Source organism: Papilio polytes, unplaced genomic scaffold, assembly GCF_000836215.1.
Source record: "Papilio polytes unplaced genomic scaffold, Ppol_1.0 DF823923.1, whole genome shotgun sequence".
Taxonomy (NCBI): domain Eukaryota; kingdom Metazoa; phylum Arthropoda; class Insecta; order Lepidoptera; family Papilionidae; genus Papilio; species Papilio polytes.
In genome coordinates this window covers 3,655,401-3,673,749 of record NW_013525281.1, presented here as the reverse complement: position 1 = coordinate 3,673,749, position 18,349 = coordinate 3,655,401, and the positions used below count along the sequence as shown (strand labels likewise).

General features: G+C 31.1%; 1 protein-coding gene across 1 annotated transcript in view; it reads right to left on the bottom strand.

Annotated features, from left to right (window-relative positions):
* The window catches only part of LOC106102211 (papilin-like), a 44,780-nt gene that overhangs the window by 14,446 nt on the left and 11,985 nt on the right, over nt 1–18,349 (bottom strand). The window contains exon 7 of the mRNA XM_013281630.1: nt 15,041–15,171. Within this exon, the coding sequence (XP_013137084.1) occupies nt 15,041–15,171 (131 nt within the window). The remainder of the gene's footprint in view (nt 1–15,040; nt 15,172–18,349) is intronic.

The window sequence follows — 18,349 nt, the reverse complement described above, 5'->3', positions numbered from 1 at the left end:
TTATGCCGTAACACACATAAAAAAAAAATAAAAAAAAAAAAATATACCGACGAATTGAATACCTCCTTCTTTTGGGAAGTCGGTCAAAAATGTAAAAATACAGCCTTTGTCACTCACTAATAACGTAGCTTTTTAACTGTGCAAGAATGTTTAAAATTGGTTATGTAGTTTTTAAGTTATTTCATTACATACAAAAATACAAATATTTCCCCTTTATAATATTAATATACTCGTAGATAAAGATTTAAAAATAAATGTATCGCAAGTAATTTAATTTATACAGTGGTATAAACAAAATAATAAGAGAATTTCCTGGAAATCTTAAAAAAAATATTTTAATAATCCATTAGAAAGATAACTTGATACAATTTTGCTGTAATTGAAATTTAGGGTCATAAGCGGTAATACTCAATAACAGCTAAAGTATGACGTTATTTATTTGATGACAGCTATAACCTAATGTATCCCCTACCTATAAATTACATCTTCAAACAATGTTCAGTACTTTGACATCAATAAATTGTCTAATTTCTTTTTATTATCTTTATGACCGCTCTAAGTATATCTGTGGTGTATAATTGAAATTTGGCTTGCGGAGATTCATTGTTTTTTAACTACTTGTATTTGATACTATTACTTAAAGTTAAACAAGTTAATAATAAATAGCAATTTTAATAAAATGTGAAAAAAAAAACAGTAACTTATATATTTTAACTAACTTGTAATTACTTACAAATATGTTTAAGTTATAAATCTATAATACGAGTAATATTATAAAGAGGAAAGATTTGTAATTTTGGTTTTTTTGTATGTATTGAAATAACTCAAAAACTACTGGTCCGTTTTCAAAAATTCTTTCACCATTAAAAAGCTACGTTATCACTTAGTAACATTGGCTGTGTTGTTTATTATCATTTTTAATTTCACGCGGGCGAAGTCGCGTTGCATAGTTAGTATTTCATATAGGGAGTTAATTCAGGTGATAGGCTCGCTAATTGGAACCACTAAATTTGACGTAGTGAAAATTGACGTGAGAGTCCCATAGTAGTCGAAAAACAGCAAAAAAAAATACAATTTCTATTTACCTGCGTCACTTCATATACTTTTTTTTTTAATTTTAGGTAATCTGGAATCTAAATAAGATACCATTTTGTTTGAATTATGTCAATATTTTTGTGTTATTACTTAATAGGAGGAAGTACCACATATTAGAAAAACTGTTGTCTATTCTTTCAATGAGAGTTTCGAAGAACGGGAACGATGATTAATGATTATACGTCGAAATTGAGATGTCGTCTGTACTTAGATCGGAACGTACCGTTATTAGGGGTGTCAATAATTTAATCAACTAAGTTTCTTTAAAATATCTTTGTTCAAAAATATTCATATTTTAAACCTATTGATTTTGTATTGATAGGAGAATAGTGGCATTTATTAAATTCTTTCAAGTATTATAATACATTTTTTTTTGTTAAACCATAGGTTTATTTGGCAACAGTGAAACTATAAAATAAGGGTTTAGCTTTAACTGTATATTAAATATGTACGCTTCAAATATTTGACAATAACAATTAAAGAATATAATTCCATCATAGAATTAATCAAATAAAACTTCAATTTAATGATTATAGAAGCTTGATTAATAAAACAGTACAATATATAATTATCAGCAATTACAGCCGTCAAAAATTGATTTCAATGTTCCGCCTACGTAACAATAAATCATTACAAAGGGTCCGTTTACCTGAGTTTTTTTTTTAATTTTCTCAGCACCGACAGCCCTATGGCGCGAGATGATTCCGTGACGGACCTTGCACTAACCCCAATTTGTTGTTTGCTACTTTTTAAAAGCTTTATAGCGACCGTTTAATAAACTGTTAACGAAAAATTAACACGCGCAGTGTGTAGAATGACGCCGCCCAAATTATGAACAGTCATTTCTTGACGCCAGAGTACCATATGGCAGACTTTTTTTATCACTAGCTATTGCCCGCGACTACGGCTGCGTGAAATTAAGATACTCACGGATAAATTACATTTCTAACGGTGAACGAATTTTTAAAATAGGCCCAGTAGGTTTTGAGTTACTTCAATACATACAAAAATACAAATATTTCCTTTTTATAATATTAGTGTAGATATAGATATAAGTTTAGTAGTACTCGCTGTTTGTTATTGACATTCAATTTGACCTTTATCAGTGTTTACGCAAAATTGTTAGCATAAAAAAGAACATACAGACGAATTGAGTACCTCCTTCTTTTAAGAAGTCGGCCAGAAAGGTCTGGATTCTGGAGATTAAGGGAAAATACAATAAAAGTCAATTTTGCATAAGCAAAGGGGACATAAATGGAAGGTTGTAGTGCCAGGATAGCATAAAAGCATCTAGACATATCTTTAACTACTTCGTAACAAAGGTAACGATTTTATAATAGCGTTGTTTGCGACATAGCATAGAGGCAACCACGCGTTTTAACCTTCCCAATTCGCTCTATTGCACGCGCTATAAAATCTTTAGGATGAGATCCAATGTCAAGGACAATACACATATATTTAACAATAACCAATAAAGATATGACATTAGATACTAGATGTTGCTCGCGACTTCGCCCGCAAGAAAATAAAAAATATAGCCTAAAAGAATTTTTGTATTCGGCCAGTCGTTTTGAATTATTTTTATTTATATTAGATATATTAGAATATAAGACATTAGATAATATTACATACTTTATTTACCTTTTCAAATTATGACGTAGTAAGAAAGAACTTGTATAAATTTAAAAACAATATTTTTATATAAATAATTGTTCTTATTAAAAATTTAAAAGCAAACATTCTTTTGTTTTCCATGACATTCAGAATGTTAAATTAGTGCGTGTCTGATGCGCACTTGGCCCAATTTTCCAATTAACATCAGAACAGTTGTGTTTAGAATACACATGAGACCGTATTCTATTATCAAAAATTCTTTTATAGCCACAATAAATTGCATTTGCAAAAAAATTAGCACGAAATAATACAATTAACGCCTCCTCAAGGCATAACACATCTTTCTCTAAACATTTTGGCAATGACATTTGTAAATACGCGCGTGCGAAAAATCAGTCCATATATGTTCATTATTTTTAGCAAATTAATCGAACAAATAAAATAATTTTAAACAAATTAGTTCAATTATTTTAATCTAGCTGTTCCCGTGCAACTTCATCCGCATGAAATTATGCAATTTTTATTTATTGTTTACATTTGGCAAATTATCAATAGAAAATGTCAAAATGACATGACATGACAAACGTTCCTGCCAACATCAAGGAAGCAAGATTTTGCTTGATGTTTTTTTGCCATTTAATTACCTAAAAATTAATATGTTATTACGTTATTAACTTAGTTTGGACTACAAATATATTTTTTTTACATTGGGAAAAAATAATGTGGGTCTATTTTTCTTAATGAAAATAAAGTCACTTTAAGATTTCCTTCTGACAAATTAGGATTTATTCATTCTGATCGGATCCTGATGCGATTTTAGACAAATCCGTTTAATTAAAGAGTCAATTAAAGTTGGAATAATAAAAATCAATTAGTTCTATTTAGGTCATTAAACCTAACTGATTTATAAGATCTCGAGTTACAAAGTTCCCTCGCTTACGATAATATGCAGATTCCTTTGACGAGATTACGAATAACATTTCAAGTGCTAAGCAAACTGTTGAGTTTCTCGAAGATTATTGAGAATATTCACTTTAAAGTAACTAATTTACATATCAGTGAGTTACTTTGAGTGTTACCTTAAATGTCTTGAAAGATACTTCAAATGCAACTTGATGATTTTAATATTCTATTTGATAAGTTTAAAAATTATATTTTATTATTTTATAAAAATATATTTTAAATTACAACTAATTTGTGACTGTCTTAATTACTTCGAATGAGATTGCTTTAGAGCTTTTAACCTTAATAAAAAAAGACTTTTATTGTTGTCACAAAAACAGTTTCTTATGAGCTAAGTAATAAAAAAAAAGCTAGATCGACAACAATGGGCTGCAGGCTCAGCGTGGACTGCATGACCTAAGCCATGCGGAGCTGGTTTTCAGCCTGTAGCCTTAATAAAGTAAAGACAGCAATTTTTATCCACATTAAAAGTAGCTGATTAAATTGTAATTATAATAGACTAGCTTTCGCCCGCGACTCCGTTCGTATGGAATTAAAGAAACAAAAGTGAATAGCCTATGTGTTCTTCCAGACTGTCCTCTGCTTCCATACAAAAAATCGAAATCCGTTCAGCCGTTTAGGCTACAAACTCTAACAAACATCCATCCATGTAAACTTTCGCATTTATAATATTAATGTTAGTATGATTTTAACAATATTAATAGCTTGACAGCAAGATGTCAAATTTTTTCATTATTTGAGTTGTCACTTAGAACCTTTCTTACAATAGGTTCTTACTACATAAACCATTTGACTATGGAATCTTCTGATCTTAAGTCTTGATAGCAATTTGTATTCGAGTACCTTAGCGAAGATTTATAAAGGTCAAACAAACGGAATATCGTGTATGTCAAAGTTTATCGCTATATTAATACTTGTATTATACCCTTTACAATTCTACATTGTCGTTAAATTGTAATGGACACAAACACAGCCTTTATTCAGAGTAGACATTTTAAAACTTCGTTAGTTAATTTATATTGTATTTCTCTACGCGTACTATGGAATTCGTTTGCACGGAATTTTATAAAAAATCTCTAGCTATCTAATGGCGAAAGAATTTTGAAAATCGATCCAGTAGTTTTCAAATGAATCTAATACAGACAAAAAAACAAATCTTTATGTTAGTATCGATGTCGTGTGATTTAATGATATGATAAGTTTTCCGATGGATTTATTCATTCTTTCATTTCTATACTCATTTTAGTTTTTAAATATAACTATTGTTTTCTGTCTCTTAGACGGGGATATAATTTTATTAACAGTACAGAAACTGTATACCTTTTTATTGTTATTGCATCTACTCTGTATATTAGAGGAGCTTTTTTCCACGTTTAATGTTATCATGGGGACATATTCTAACTGGAAAATATTGGATACAAAGGTTTTAAAATTAACATCATCTTGTCACAGTTTCGAATTGCACTTAACACTTTGATGTATTCTTTGACAACCGATGTTTTAAGGGAAATTTAATTATGCGTTGATTTCCATTCTTATAGTTTTATTGGTTTTTGGTTTCTATATATAAGTTTTAATATTTGAAGATACAAATGAAAAATATAGTTTAATGTACTACTTTGTTATAAAGCTTTGTATCGATAAAATGATTTTTTTTAAATTGGTTAAGCTTCTATTTGTATGCACAATTTTGAGAATTTAATTCAATGCATAATCTATGTGTTACATTTAACTAACTATTATTATATTTTTGCTATGTATTTACATTAATCCTAATATAATATTTCTTAGACATATGATGACTAATATTATAATAAAATTAAATAACGATTGAAGTAAAAAAAATATCTTTTATAACAGACTAAAAATTATAATAATTGCTTTTTTAAATTTCTAAGACACAAGTAATCTTCATCGAATAAAACCTTTGTCGTTTTGACGATTATTTTTTACACTGGCACTTTACAATTTTTTTTATAATTTCGCGTTTTCTTTCGTTAGCGCGTTGAAGCGGCGCCGCGCGGTACCCAACTGGCGACTTGCGGCCGCTGCTCGCACGTGGAAAACCGACCTGATAGCCAGTGATACACACACTAAATGAATATGTACTTTGTTTTTGTTTTACATGTACGCCTGGGAAAATTATCCTAAGCAGTATTTGAATTGGAAAAATATTTCACATTTTTGTGGCCACATAATAAAGGTTTGAATCATTTGTGTTAGAAGTCATAATTTTTAAAAATAAATCCGCTTTACTCATTTAAACAAATTTAACTTTACTATATAAATATGTCTATTTCCTTTCAAATTATAAAATTCAACGGAATTTGAAAGTGGTATTACATTATACAGATTTCAGAGGTAGCTAAAAATAAGTATAGCAGTACTTAAACCAATGATATTATATGTACATAAAATACTTTTAATAGAAAAGTGCCTGTAATAAGGATGTGCATTATATTTTAAACAATTCATGCACTCAGTGTACCACTGTCCTAATACTAATGCGTTGAACGTCATAAACGTATCCAGATTCAGTTTCGTGAAGCTACCGTTGTATCAGATATCTCAATTGAACCTCGGTTTCTGAACGACAAATGTTTAAATTTACATCTAATATTTTCTCTCCGACGTACCAATAAAACTAAAAGCTGGATATCTTAAACGCTGTCGAGCTGTCTTTGGCTATTAATAGCTTAATTTCCATATTTCATCCCTAGTCCCGTATAATGTTTGCCAGGAAGAACATTAAACCGTCAACTATTTATTAAGACATCAATTTAAGCGCCGTGTAAATCCTCACTACATTTATGCGAGGTGTCGCTATATTTTAAAGACTTACATTACTTGTCACCTAAAACGTTCATTAATGTTGCCGTTAACCGTTAGCTTTCATTGCTAAATGCTTGAGACAGATTAACCATTGTTATAATAGACTAGTAGTGTAACGGAATTCTGAAACGAATCTGAATCAATTCGCTTCGTTAGACGTGCACATTTTAATGTTATTTTGATTTAAAATAACATTTAAGTCGTTTCATCGTTTGTCCGATACACGTTTAGCTATAATAGTAATTTTGTATGTTAGAGAAAATTATTATGATTTATCGTTTGTGAACATTTTAAGAGCTGGATTATTTATTTCAAAAACTTTACCTTTACTGTAAACCTTAGAAACGCATTCAACCTAGACTTATACTGGGTTTCTGAAGTTCCCACTCATTTTGTCATAACTTAGAGATTTATTAGCGTTCGTTTGTCGCAACGAAGTGAAACTCAAGTTGCGTAGTTATCGAACCAAAAACTAACAAATGGTTAAATGTAGCTGAAAAACCGGCCATGAGTAAATTAAATTAAATTTTCTTTGATTACTTCGTATTTTCTCTCTTGGTTTAAGTGTATTTCTTCACCTTTCAACCGGATGACGTAGATTTTATAGGTCAAGATTAGTAATAGCTATTGAGAGCGGTATTACAAACGAAACTACATATATTTATAGTTGATCGTAAAACGGCTAAATCAAAGGCAATAATATACCAGTTGTAAAATAATGTTTGAAAAACATCTCGTTATTTACAAAAGATCTTTTAGTTGGTTACATAAAAATGCTAACCGTAAATATATTATCTGTTACGACAAATAAATTAACTATAAAACTTTATGTAACATTTTATTTTACAAATGAAAGCCACAGATTAGAACAATCCACTTTTAAATGAAAGCAATGCTCTGTTATTAAAAAAAACCGTAAGTTATTTTTAATCAAGGCTCAATTACATCTCATTTTACAGTTATAGGTAAATAATCAAACTAATATCATTAATGCGAAAGTTGAGATAGATGGATGTTTGTTAGAGTTTGTGTAACCTAAACGGCTCAAGAATCTTGATGAAATTTGGCATAGATGTAGAGGATAGTCTGGAAGAGTACATAGGCTACTCGATTTTGTTTTTTTTTTTAATTCCGTTCGAACGAAGTTCGGTGTGAAAGCTAGTTAATTCTTAAATACTATAAAAATTCACGCACGTTAATAATAATTCAAGCGTACTTTACATATCTCTCCTTATCCCTTGTTATGTTTTGTTCGTATTTTCATCATAATAAGTAAAATATTTCCAATAACTTTACGGACAAAAATTTTCTAAATCCTTCACATTGATACACTTTTAAATGCCACAGGATTATCCAAATTTTATTAACCGTTAAGAAATTTATAGCATCTACTAAATTGATGTATATTTAGCAGTGAACATACGATGGTAGCGGTCAAATTAATGTGCCGACTCAACCGCAGAAATACGTCACAAAATGCAGTCGTAGAAATATTTAGTATTGTATCTTCGGTTTATATGATTTCGTGAACCAGGTTTCCTTACAGATAATTGTTTTCTAAATATTCCATTTTTAAATAGTTCACCTTAACTTCTTTGAACGTAGCGTAGCTTTTGTTTGATTGATCATAATAATATCGGTAAATATCTTACAAATATTAAAAAATGCGAAAGTTTAGATGGATAGATGGGTGAATGGATGAGTGTTAGAGGTTGTAGGCAAAACTAAGACGCCGTTTGTAGTCTAAATGAGACGTAGGGTATAGTCTGGAAGAACACATGGGCTACTCCACACACGGAGTCGTCGGCGAAAGCTAGTAAATTATATTTCAAGAATTGTTTTTGGATTCGATGACACGATGGACACAATACCTCGAAACCCATATGTACTCAATATCTTACAAGAATGTTAAGTCACTAATTATTTAAAAAGATGCCAATTAATTGGGACAATTTTTAAGCAATTTTTATCTATCAGTACAAGTTCTCTGTACAATTAAATAATTAAACCACTGATTCAATGATGTCATACGCACAATACGTTTGGCAGCTGATTGTGTGTCAGCTATGCATAACTGTGGGTGTCTATTGTCTAAGATGTTATACTAATACATATTAACGTCTTTGTTTTGTTAAAGAGAATGAAAGGGATGACAAGATATATCATTAAAAGCGTTACGGTAGAGAAATTCTACCGTGTAATGAATGTGTAAACTTGAACGAGTGATGATTATCAAATATGTTAGCATGCGTTTTATTGGCACGTGGCAACTGCCAGGTGACTGAATGATACTATAATTAACTACAGAATAAGAGTCAGAATTGACGTAAAGGCGAGGTTACGACAGACGGCAATCAGGTTACGACGGACGGCAATCGGCAGACTTCAGAGGCAGAAAATCGAGTACAGTTACCGAGCGGGAGGTGCAGTTCTGAATCGGTTTCATACAAATTAATACTGCTCCTGTCTGTCACTGACGTCTACCGACTGTCGCCTCCGACGAAATCTCGCCACAGAGTGTGCTTACAACTATCTAGTCGCTCTTTGATTCCTATGGAGATGCGCGCACTATTCGATTTTGATTTATGCAACTAAACAGTTGAATGGACTGCGAAACAATCAACAATCTCACAAAGTTTAGTTAAAGGTGTGCGTTTACTTTTAAATGTAACTTTTGTTTTTTTGTTACTTGTGTACGGTTGTATTTTTTATTGCTACAACTAAAAAATTGTAGACAGACTAAATTTAGGATAACAAACATTTTACAGAAAATCCACTCGTTGATTTTTAAATATTTTAATAGAAAAGTGTCAAGATATTTTAAAACCAGTAAAGTGACATCTTTTATAGCGTATATTTCAGCGGCGAGTTTTCAGGAAACCGTCTTTGTTTTACTGTAAGCATGTATTTCACAGATAATAAATTTCATTTTTATTATCATGATATAACATAGCGTGTAACAAGGTGTAGGACGCGCCAACGATATCTAAATATAAATTTACGATTATTATTTGTATTACATCTTATGTAGTCCTCACGTAAGGATATATAGAACTTGCGAAGTAGCGTAACAAATTGTTGAACAAAATCAACAGATGGCAAAATTAATTAAACTCAATACTATTACTCTAAAGGCCAGTTAACCATTCGTTAATGTTTTTGATTCGATTATTGCATGAAATGCGTTTCCGAACTAATTCCGGCCTAATTTTAGTCCCTTTCCTTTTTCACCCTTTACTTGAGAAGAAAGGAAAGGAAGGAAAAGTGGATTTGACGACGTAGGAGACGCATAGGGAGGGGAAATATCCTCTTTATGTGTGTCTCCTCCTCCGTCAATTAAGGGTAGACAACGCCTCTGCAATTGCGGATGTCTATGGGCATCGGTCGTTTTCCATTTCGGTGGATTCAAGTGGCCGCTTGCTCGTTTGCCACCATGTTATTATAAAAAAAACTTCATAACTTGAGTTTTACTCCTTTGAAATTTAGTTTAACCTAAGACTTACGAACCAATAGGTAATAAATGTATGGTAACTTCAGAAATGAAGCATAAGTAATTAAAGTGGGATATTTTTTAAATGATAGTTTGGAAATAGCGACATTTACTTGAACAAGTGACTTGCAATATTGTAAGTAAAGGTAATTTTAATTCAGTTTCTAAGTGACGCTATCTAGACACATTAAGACATTCTAATCACGGCCAATCCTGTCTGTAATCTTCAGATAAACTCTTATATGGTAAATAGTCAAGAATGTCGGAATTTCCTCCTTTCTCGACATTGACGATGATTACTAGAAGTGACAACTTCGATTATTTTTAAATTAATTTAAATCATGTATTACTTGATATACCAAGTCAATATTCTAAATAACTCTAAACAAATAATGTTTACTGCGATGTTGTCAAACAGAATACTTTTAATATCTCAACAGTAGTTAATCATAAAATAATATACTCTACATAATATACAGAATTTCGTTCTATGATATAAATAAGTTAAAAAATATATTAAAACCATTTTAAGATAAAGTAAAATAAAGTTCGACAACAAGCCACATCTAGTAAACATTATCACGTCGCCCGCGGCAGTGCACCGTAATCACAGTATAGGCAATGAGCATACCGCCCAGCGCGCGTCACTAGCCACTATCCACTACCGCTCACTAGCTGTCACTACGGAAACCTAGCCGTAATACAAATAAATCATCAACATATTAATGGTACCCCTTGGCATTTATTTATTACATTCAACATATAATACGCTCAAATTATTGAGGTACACAAATTAATCGACATGATTTATTTTACTCTATTCGCGATCCAATTTAGAATAATATTGTGGGAAAATAAATCTTCTATCTATACATATAATAAAATTGGAGTGTCACTTTGTAATATCAAAAAAAAAATTCCAGATTTCCGGAAGATGACGTATTTACGTTGCTGATAACGAAAATCTTATTTAATTTTTGTTTGTCTGCCTGTCTGTTCGCAAGCCGCGTTTGTTCCGGAAAATCTCCGAAACGGCTGGATCGATTTTGACCGGACTTTCACTGAAGGGTAGCTGACAAAGACTGGCATATTATAAGCTCATTTTTTATCTTAATATTGCGTGGACGATGTCGCGGAGGACAGTTAGTGCATAAATAAATTAGTAATACGTATTAAAAATCTTATATGGAACAAAAGTACGGAGGCACTGAAATATTCTATATACATATACATCTAATTTATTTGAATACGTATGCATTAATGCATGAAATTCCGCTAAAAGATACTCGTACTATATCCATAAATTGAATAACAACAACGACCGCAATTAGTACAATTTATAATCGGAATAAACGATCCAATAAGCCGTTCATATCCTATCGTTTTAATTACTGAGATAATAAGACTCCTAATTTATACCGTCTCCGTGTATAAAATGATGATTAGTACATCGTATTTTTAAAACAATAATACTTCTTATTTTATTTAATACTAAATCTACATGATTTTTAAAAAATAATAAAAACATAGCTTATGTTACTCACTGATAACAAACGCAGCTTGTTAATGGTGAAAGAATTTTAAAAATCGGTCAAGTGGTATTTGAGTTATTTCAATACAAACAAAATTGAAAATACACATTCTCTTTTTAATCTATACTAACTAATAGATTGAGATCCCAGACCAGGATGACGACACTACTAATGGCCATTCAGATACATCACAAACGAGTACTATCTAATCAGATATCAGTAAAGTTTTAGAATATAGGTGTCGTCATCCTGGTCTGGGATCTCAATCTATAATATTATAAACAGAAAAGATTTGTTTTAGTGTATATATTGAAATAACTCAATAACTACTGGTCCCATTTCAACAGTTCTTTCAACATTACAAAGTTACGTTATTAGTGAGTAACATATATCTTTTAATTTCACGCAGGCGAAGTTCAAAGTTATAGCTAGTATTAATAAAAGAATAGAAGAACTAACTAATAGATTAAAAAAAAACTAGCTAAAGTGACGCATTTTAATGTCTTTCTCATTTACGCGTAATTTACAATTGCGTTCTCAAATAAATATTTCAACAGAGATGTCATCAAACATTTTGGTATGTGTTATTTACAGTGATTAGTTTAATGTAGGATTGAGTTCAAAGGTGGCGCCACGGTTTCGATATAAAGCAGTAATTTAAACTGTGTACTGAGTTATACCGTAACTACTATTAATAGCTCCCATACCTTTTATGGGCTTGGTGACGAATTTAATTTAACTACAATTTGTCGTCATTAAAATTAACAACGGCACAGTTACACCTAAAATTGTTTACTAAAGGTAAAATACCTTAATAATTCACTTTATGTGCCATTTATCCCACTTTAAGTCCGTGCAACTAATTTATATCTATACTAATATTATAAAGAGGAAAGATTTGTATTTTTGTACTTTTGTATTTTTGTATGTATTGAAATAACTCTAAAACTACTGGGCCGATTTTAAAAATTCTTTCACCGTTAGAAAGGTAATTTATCTGTAACATAGGCTTTATTTTTTAATTTCCCGCGAGCGAAGTCGCGAGCAACAGCTAGTTTACTATAATAAGATTTATTATGATTAAATATAATGGTTCTTTAGTTTTTTGAATGTAAATTGAGATAATATAATACTAAGTGACTCAAAATAGAAAAAAATCTTGAATAAGTTGTTATCCTGGAGATAACATGAGCAAAATCGTTTATATAATGTTTTCGGTGTTTGTTAATTATCATGCAAAATAAAGTAAAACTTTTGCAATGTTGGGAATGTTTATTCTTGCAATTTTAAGTTCAAATAAAGTTGTTTGTACGTAATGTTCAAGTTATGAGATTTCAAATTAAGTTATCCCAGAGAATATAAATTGAAGAATGATTGAGATACAATTTGCTTTGTTCTTTTAATTGGTGTAATGTTCGATCAAAGTGCAGGGCTATAATAAAAGTTGTAGTATACAAAATATTGTTTCAAGTACGAGCTAATTGTACGACAATAGGCTGGCAACATTGTCATATAACTAACAATAGTTTAAATAATTTACGATTACGAGGTGCGTGTCCTTGCCGGCACACAGTTGCAGCGATTGGATAGTTTATAGTGCGGACAAGAGATGTCGATTCATATTTAGTCAATAGACAATTTTATTTTATTGCTACTACAAATCGAAGTCCGATGACTGTGAAGTAATTGTGAACCAATTATTTCTTCCGATTGATTTAAAATATAAATTTGGGACTATGGTTTAGATTTTGTTTATCGCGATTTGTATTCGAATTACAACATTAAACCAACTTTATCATTAAACTAGCTTTTGGCCGCGACTCCTTCCGCGTGGAAATAAAAAAAATTGCGTAGGCTATAAGATCTTCCAGACTATCATCAATACCTAATTTCATCGAGGTCCGTTTAAGCTACAAACTCTAACAAACATCCATCTATCTAAACTACAAAGCTTTGTCACAGCTACTTTACTGGAAGTGGTCTAATAGTAAAACCAACTTCTGTACGGCTAGTCAATTTAATTATAATAAAAAATTGTGATATAGTATATTTATTATACAACTAGCTGTTCCCGTGCGGCTTCATTAATGCACAAATGACAACCATGGAAATCTCGCTTCCTTGGTGTTGGCAGCTTGTAGTTTATGGTCTCTTTCTGACATTAAGGTTTTATTTTCAATTTATTTACCCGCTAAGTTTAATAGCGTAAAAATATATAAACTAAAGCGTAATGTAAGTGTAGGGCTTTTTTATTAAGAATTATTCAAAAATATACTGTGATTGCTGACATCTTACGCCGCGAAGAAGTGTGTGTTTACGTTTTATTATATTATAGTACAGATTCCTTCAATGTTACACAATAAAATGTTCATACCAAAGTATAATTTTTAGTATAATCCTTCCTGTTTTTTTTTTGTCTAAATTACAGGATATTATTACTAAAGGAATGCTGATTACAAGTGTTATCTTTTATTGTGAACATTAGCGCAATAAGTTATACTTACATATGTTAATGTTATTCAAAACTAAGTCCATTTACTTTCATAAGTCTAATTACAATAAACTCTATCGGATATAGTATCCTGCAAACTTGGCCTTGAGTTGACAATAGGCTTATGCAACAGGCGTAACCAACGTTACACAAACATGTTTCTCAGTAAAGCGGTCGTAAATCGGAACTGCCTGAATAAATGAATATACGAGGTTAACTACAGTCAACTGGAGGTTTAATTACTAAGGCTAAAATTAAAAACTGTACTACGGACCTGCTCCTAACTGGTCTAATCATAAGTTATTTATTGTAAACTAGCTGTTCCCGTGCGACTTCATCCGCATATAATTATGAAAGTTTTATTACATTGTTAACATGTGTCAAATTATCAATTACAAATGTCAAAATGACATGATGACAACCTTCCTTGATGTTGGCAGCAACTTATGGTCTCTTTTCCACATTAGGGTTTTTATCCAAAATATAAACCAATAAGTTTAATGGAGTGACAATATATAGCCTTAAGCATCACGTAAATGTAAGGCTTTTTATTAAAAAAAGAATTATTCAAAATTTGCTGTAATTGCTGACATCTTACGCAACAAAGAAATCTGTGTTTACGCTTTATTATAATAGTATAAATACACTATGCAGATAAAATCGTTACATTGGCGTTAATTTATAACTGAATATCAACTGGTACTTAGCGTACAGTTGGTAATTTTTGTCGCATTTAAACTATTCATACGATGTGCTTTTGTAAGTAGACTAGCTTTTGCCCGCGACCATATCGTTGCCGAATTAAAAAATAATTAAGTATCCTATTAATTCTTCAAGACTTTACAATACGAAACATTGAAATCCGTTCAGCCGTTTAACTTTAACAAAAATCCACCCATCCCTCTAAACTTTCACCATAATACCAGTAAGATCTAAGTTTTGGTAGCTAAGACATGTGTGACTAACTTCATCTTGGATTATTTAAACTATGCATATCATATTCTAATACTAAATTTATAATACCTTACAAACTCCTTTCACACATATAGCTCTGTATCCTGGCTTCGTGCATGGCGTGCCGTCTGCTACTATCCCGAGAGACGCGTAGAACTGCTGCCCCACTGGACGGCAGTTCAACAAGCATGGTACATTGCCTGGCAACAAATAATTTTATTAGTATTTTACAAACAGCTGCTGCAATTAATTCGTTAATTGTCTAAAGGAGTAACTAAGGAAAATGTCGTGAGTGGCACTAAATCTACTACAAGACAACTTAAAGGCTTAAAGAAAACTTATGTACATGTTAATTCTACTTAGTCTATGTCAAATCATTAAGGACAATTTAGATTTGTTTATATAACCTAAAAATATTTAAGCTCTATAAAGAACTGAAAACAAAATACAACCAAAGACCACCGTCTATCAAATAGTAAGCAACTAAAATGTTTTGTATCCAGATAGAAAGACGACATAAAAATTATATATCTGTGATAAATCACAGTAACACCGATAAAGCAATTTACTACAACAAATGAGAGGTTATCGTTAACATTTATAATATCAAATGCCCGTAATGCACGGAACTTGTTAGTCGTATGGAAATTTGTTATTTTACTAAACGCGTTCATTCCAGCCCGCGGCCTCTCACGCGGACATTTTAATAGATGGTTATAAAGTTAACTTCACTCGTAATATCGTGTACTAATAAAGGAAATGTTTCCGTATTTTGCTGTTTATATGCGTGGAAATCTATACTAACATAATAAAGCGTATACACACACTACTTCGTGGCGTAGGATGTTAGCAATCCCAGCATATTTTTGAATAACTCTTTCTTTAATAAAAAGCCCTACACTTACAAAATGCTTTTGGCTATATATTTTCACGCTATTAAACTTGAAAAAAACCTTCATGTGGGATAGGGACCATAAACTACAAGCTGCCAACATTGAGCAAGGTCATTATGGTAACGGTAATTTTGACATTTGCAATTGAGAACTTGACAAATATAAACATTAAAATAAAGTTTTTGTAATTTCATGCGGATGAAGCCTCACGGGAACAGCTAGTATAACAAAATGTACACGATTTTAGTCTTTGGAAATATTATTACTGCTTACGAGTATGTAGACACATTTTAACAAAAGAAAGTAGAGTTTCAAAAGTGCGTGTTAGCGAATATTAAAATCATGAATTATTTAAGTAACAGATAAATTTTCTCACGATGTAATAACGTGGTTAAAATATTTACATTAATTTTTATACTATAAATATTTTACCCACGCTATGAAATAGTCAAAGATTCTATTTTATAAATACTATTGTTCTCTAAAACATCCCTTTACAATTAGACATAATAAAACTGTTTTCATAATATCTTATTCAAAGTCCCATAACGTTATCTATTATTATGATATCATTGATGTTTTGACAAACTTGTTAAATGTATTTAAATGAAGCCAGATTTATCCGTAAGTTCAGTATAAAATCACACACAATTCTTTCGTGACCTGTGCAACCATTTTTATACAGTTATTCTTTCATAATGTTATGTAATTTCCTCGCTAATTGTTAATAACCGTTACATAAATCCTCTGGTGTTGCGAATATCCATGGTCGTGGGATTTATTAATATTAGGCGTTCCGAAAATCGTTTAACCCTACCCATATCATACTATTATACTAATATTATAAATGCGAAAGTTTGTTAGAGTTTGTTAGAGTTTGTAACCTAAACGGTTGAACGGATTTCGATAAAATTTGGCATAGATGTAGATGGTAGTCTGGAAGAACACATAGGCTACTTGCCTTTGTTTTTTTTTTAATTTAAGTCGGAGTCGCGGGCGAAAGATAGTTATAAAATAAACGTTAAATAACCTATACAGTACTAGGTGAAATCTCAAAAAAGTATATTTTCCACTCATTTATTTGAATGAGCGCGCTAATTAAAAACATCTACGAGTTTCGTCAGCTCAACATTTAAACTCAGAGTTCACAAACTCGACTCTATGATAATCGAAATTTAATAACAATTAATCAGAGCCGTCAATAGCTGATAGCTCGAATGAATTTAACAGCTACAAGTGAATCATTGTACGCAAGCAGAACTGCAGTTAATAGCTATAATTAACGCATATGGCTTTAAAGTCATGGGAATTTGATTATTAAATTAACAGCTTTATAGATAAACGAAAATTCGAATCGAAATCAAATGTAACTAACTCGAATCTTGTATTACATTTTATGTTATTTAAAAACATAGAATAAAGCACATTAACTAAAATAGTTATAAGATGTATAATCTACTTCTTACTAATATTATAAATGCGAAAGTTTAGATGGATTGATGTTTGTTAGAGTTTGTAGCCTAAATTGCTGAATGGATCTCGATGAAATTTGGCATAGATGTAGAGCATAGTCTGGGAGAACACATCGGCTACTCTCTATTGTTTTCCTTAGTTCCACGCGGACGGAGTCGCAGACAAAAGCTAATGTAAGCTTAATAAGTAAATATTTTATTTCTATTACAATGTCATAGCAAAAGTTCATAGAGCAATATCTGTAATTTATCATTTACAGGCATTTCCTTAATAACGAACTACATTACTGAAATAATTAAAACCATGTTATAATTTACTTAATAACTACATTATCCGTGCAATATTAATCACGATATTTTAATTTAACTGACGATTTTCAATGATCTCTCTATCCAACAACTAAATAAGGTAATGCCAGTACTTTGGAGCGAAGCAATTTATCTAAACAAGCCACTACGGGTTGTCGAACATTGCATGTTGGAACGCATCTTTATTCGGTCTCGTTAATCTCAATTAAGTCATTACTGGTGTATAAGCTTAGTTTATAGTTCTTCACATTTATTGAAACTTTTTATACACTTACGTTTTTTCCAAATTCTATTTAAGTAATGCTTTTTGTCTATACTAATATAATAAAGCATAAACACACTTCGTGGCGTAGGATGTCAACAATCGCAGCATATTTTTGAATAATTCTTTCTTTTATAAAAAACCTCTCACTTAAGACTCGCTTTAGGGGTTATATTTTCACGCTAATAAATTTAGAGAGTGAATAAATTATAATAAAACCACATGTGGGAAAGGGACCATAAACTACAAGCTGCCAACATTAAGGAAGCAAAGTAACGGTAATTTTGACGTTGCAATTGAGGATTTGAGAAATACAAACAAAAAAACAAAGTTTTTATAATTCCAAGCGGATGAAGACGAACGGTAACAGCTCTTAATAATAATGTAACCATTTAATCCATTCAGAAGGCAAACATTATACATTTAATTACATAGTTGACAA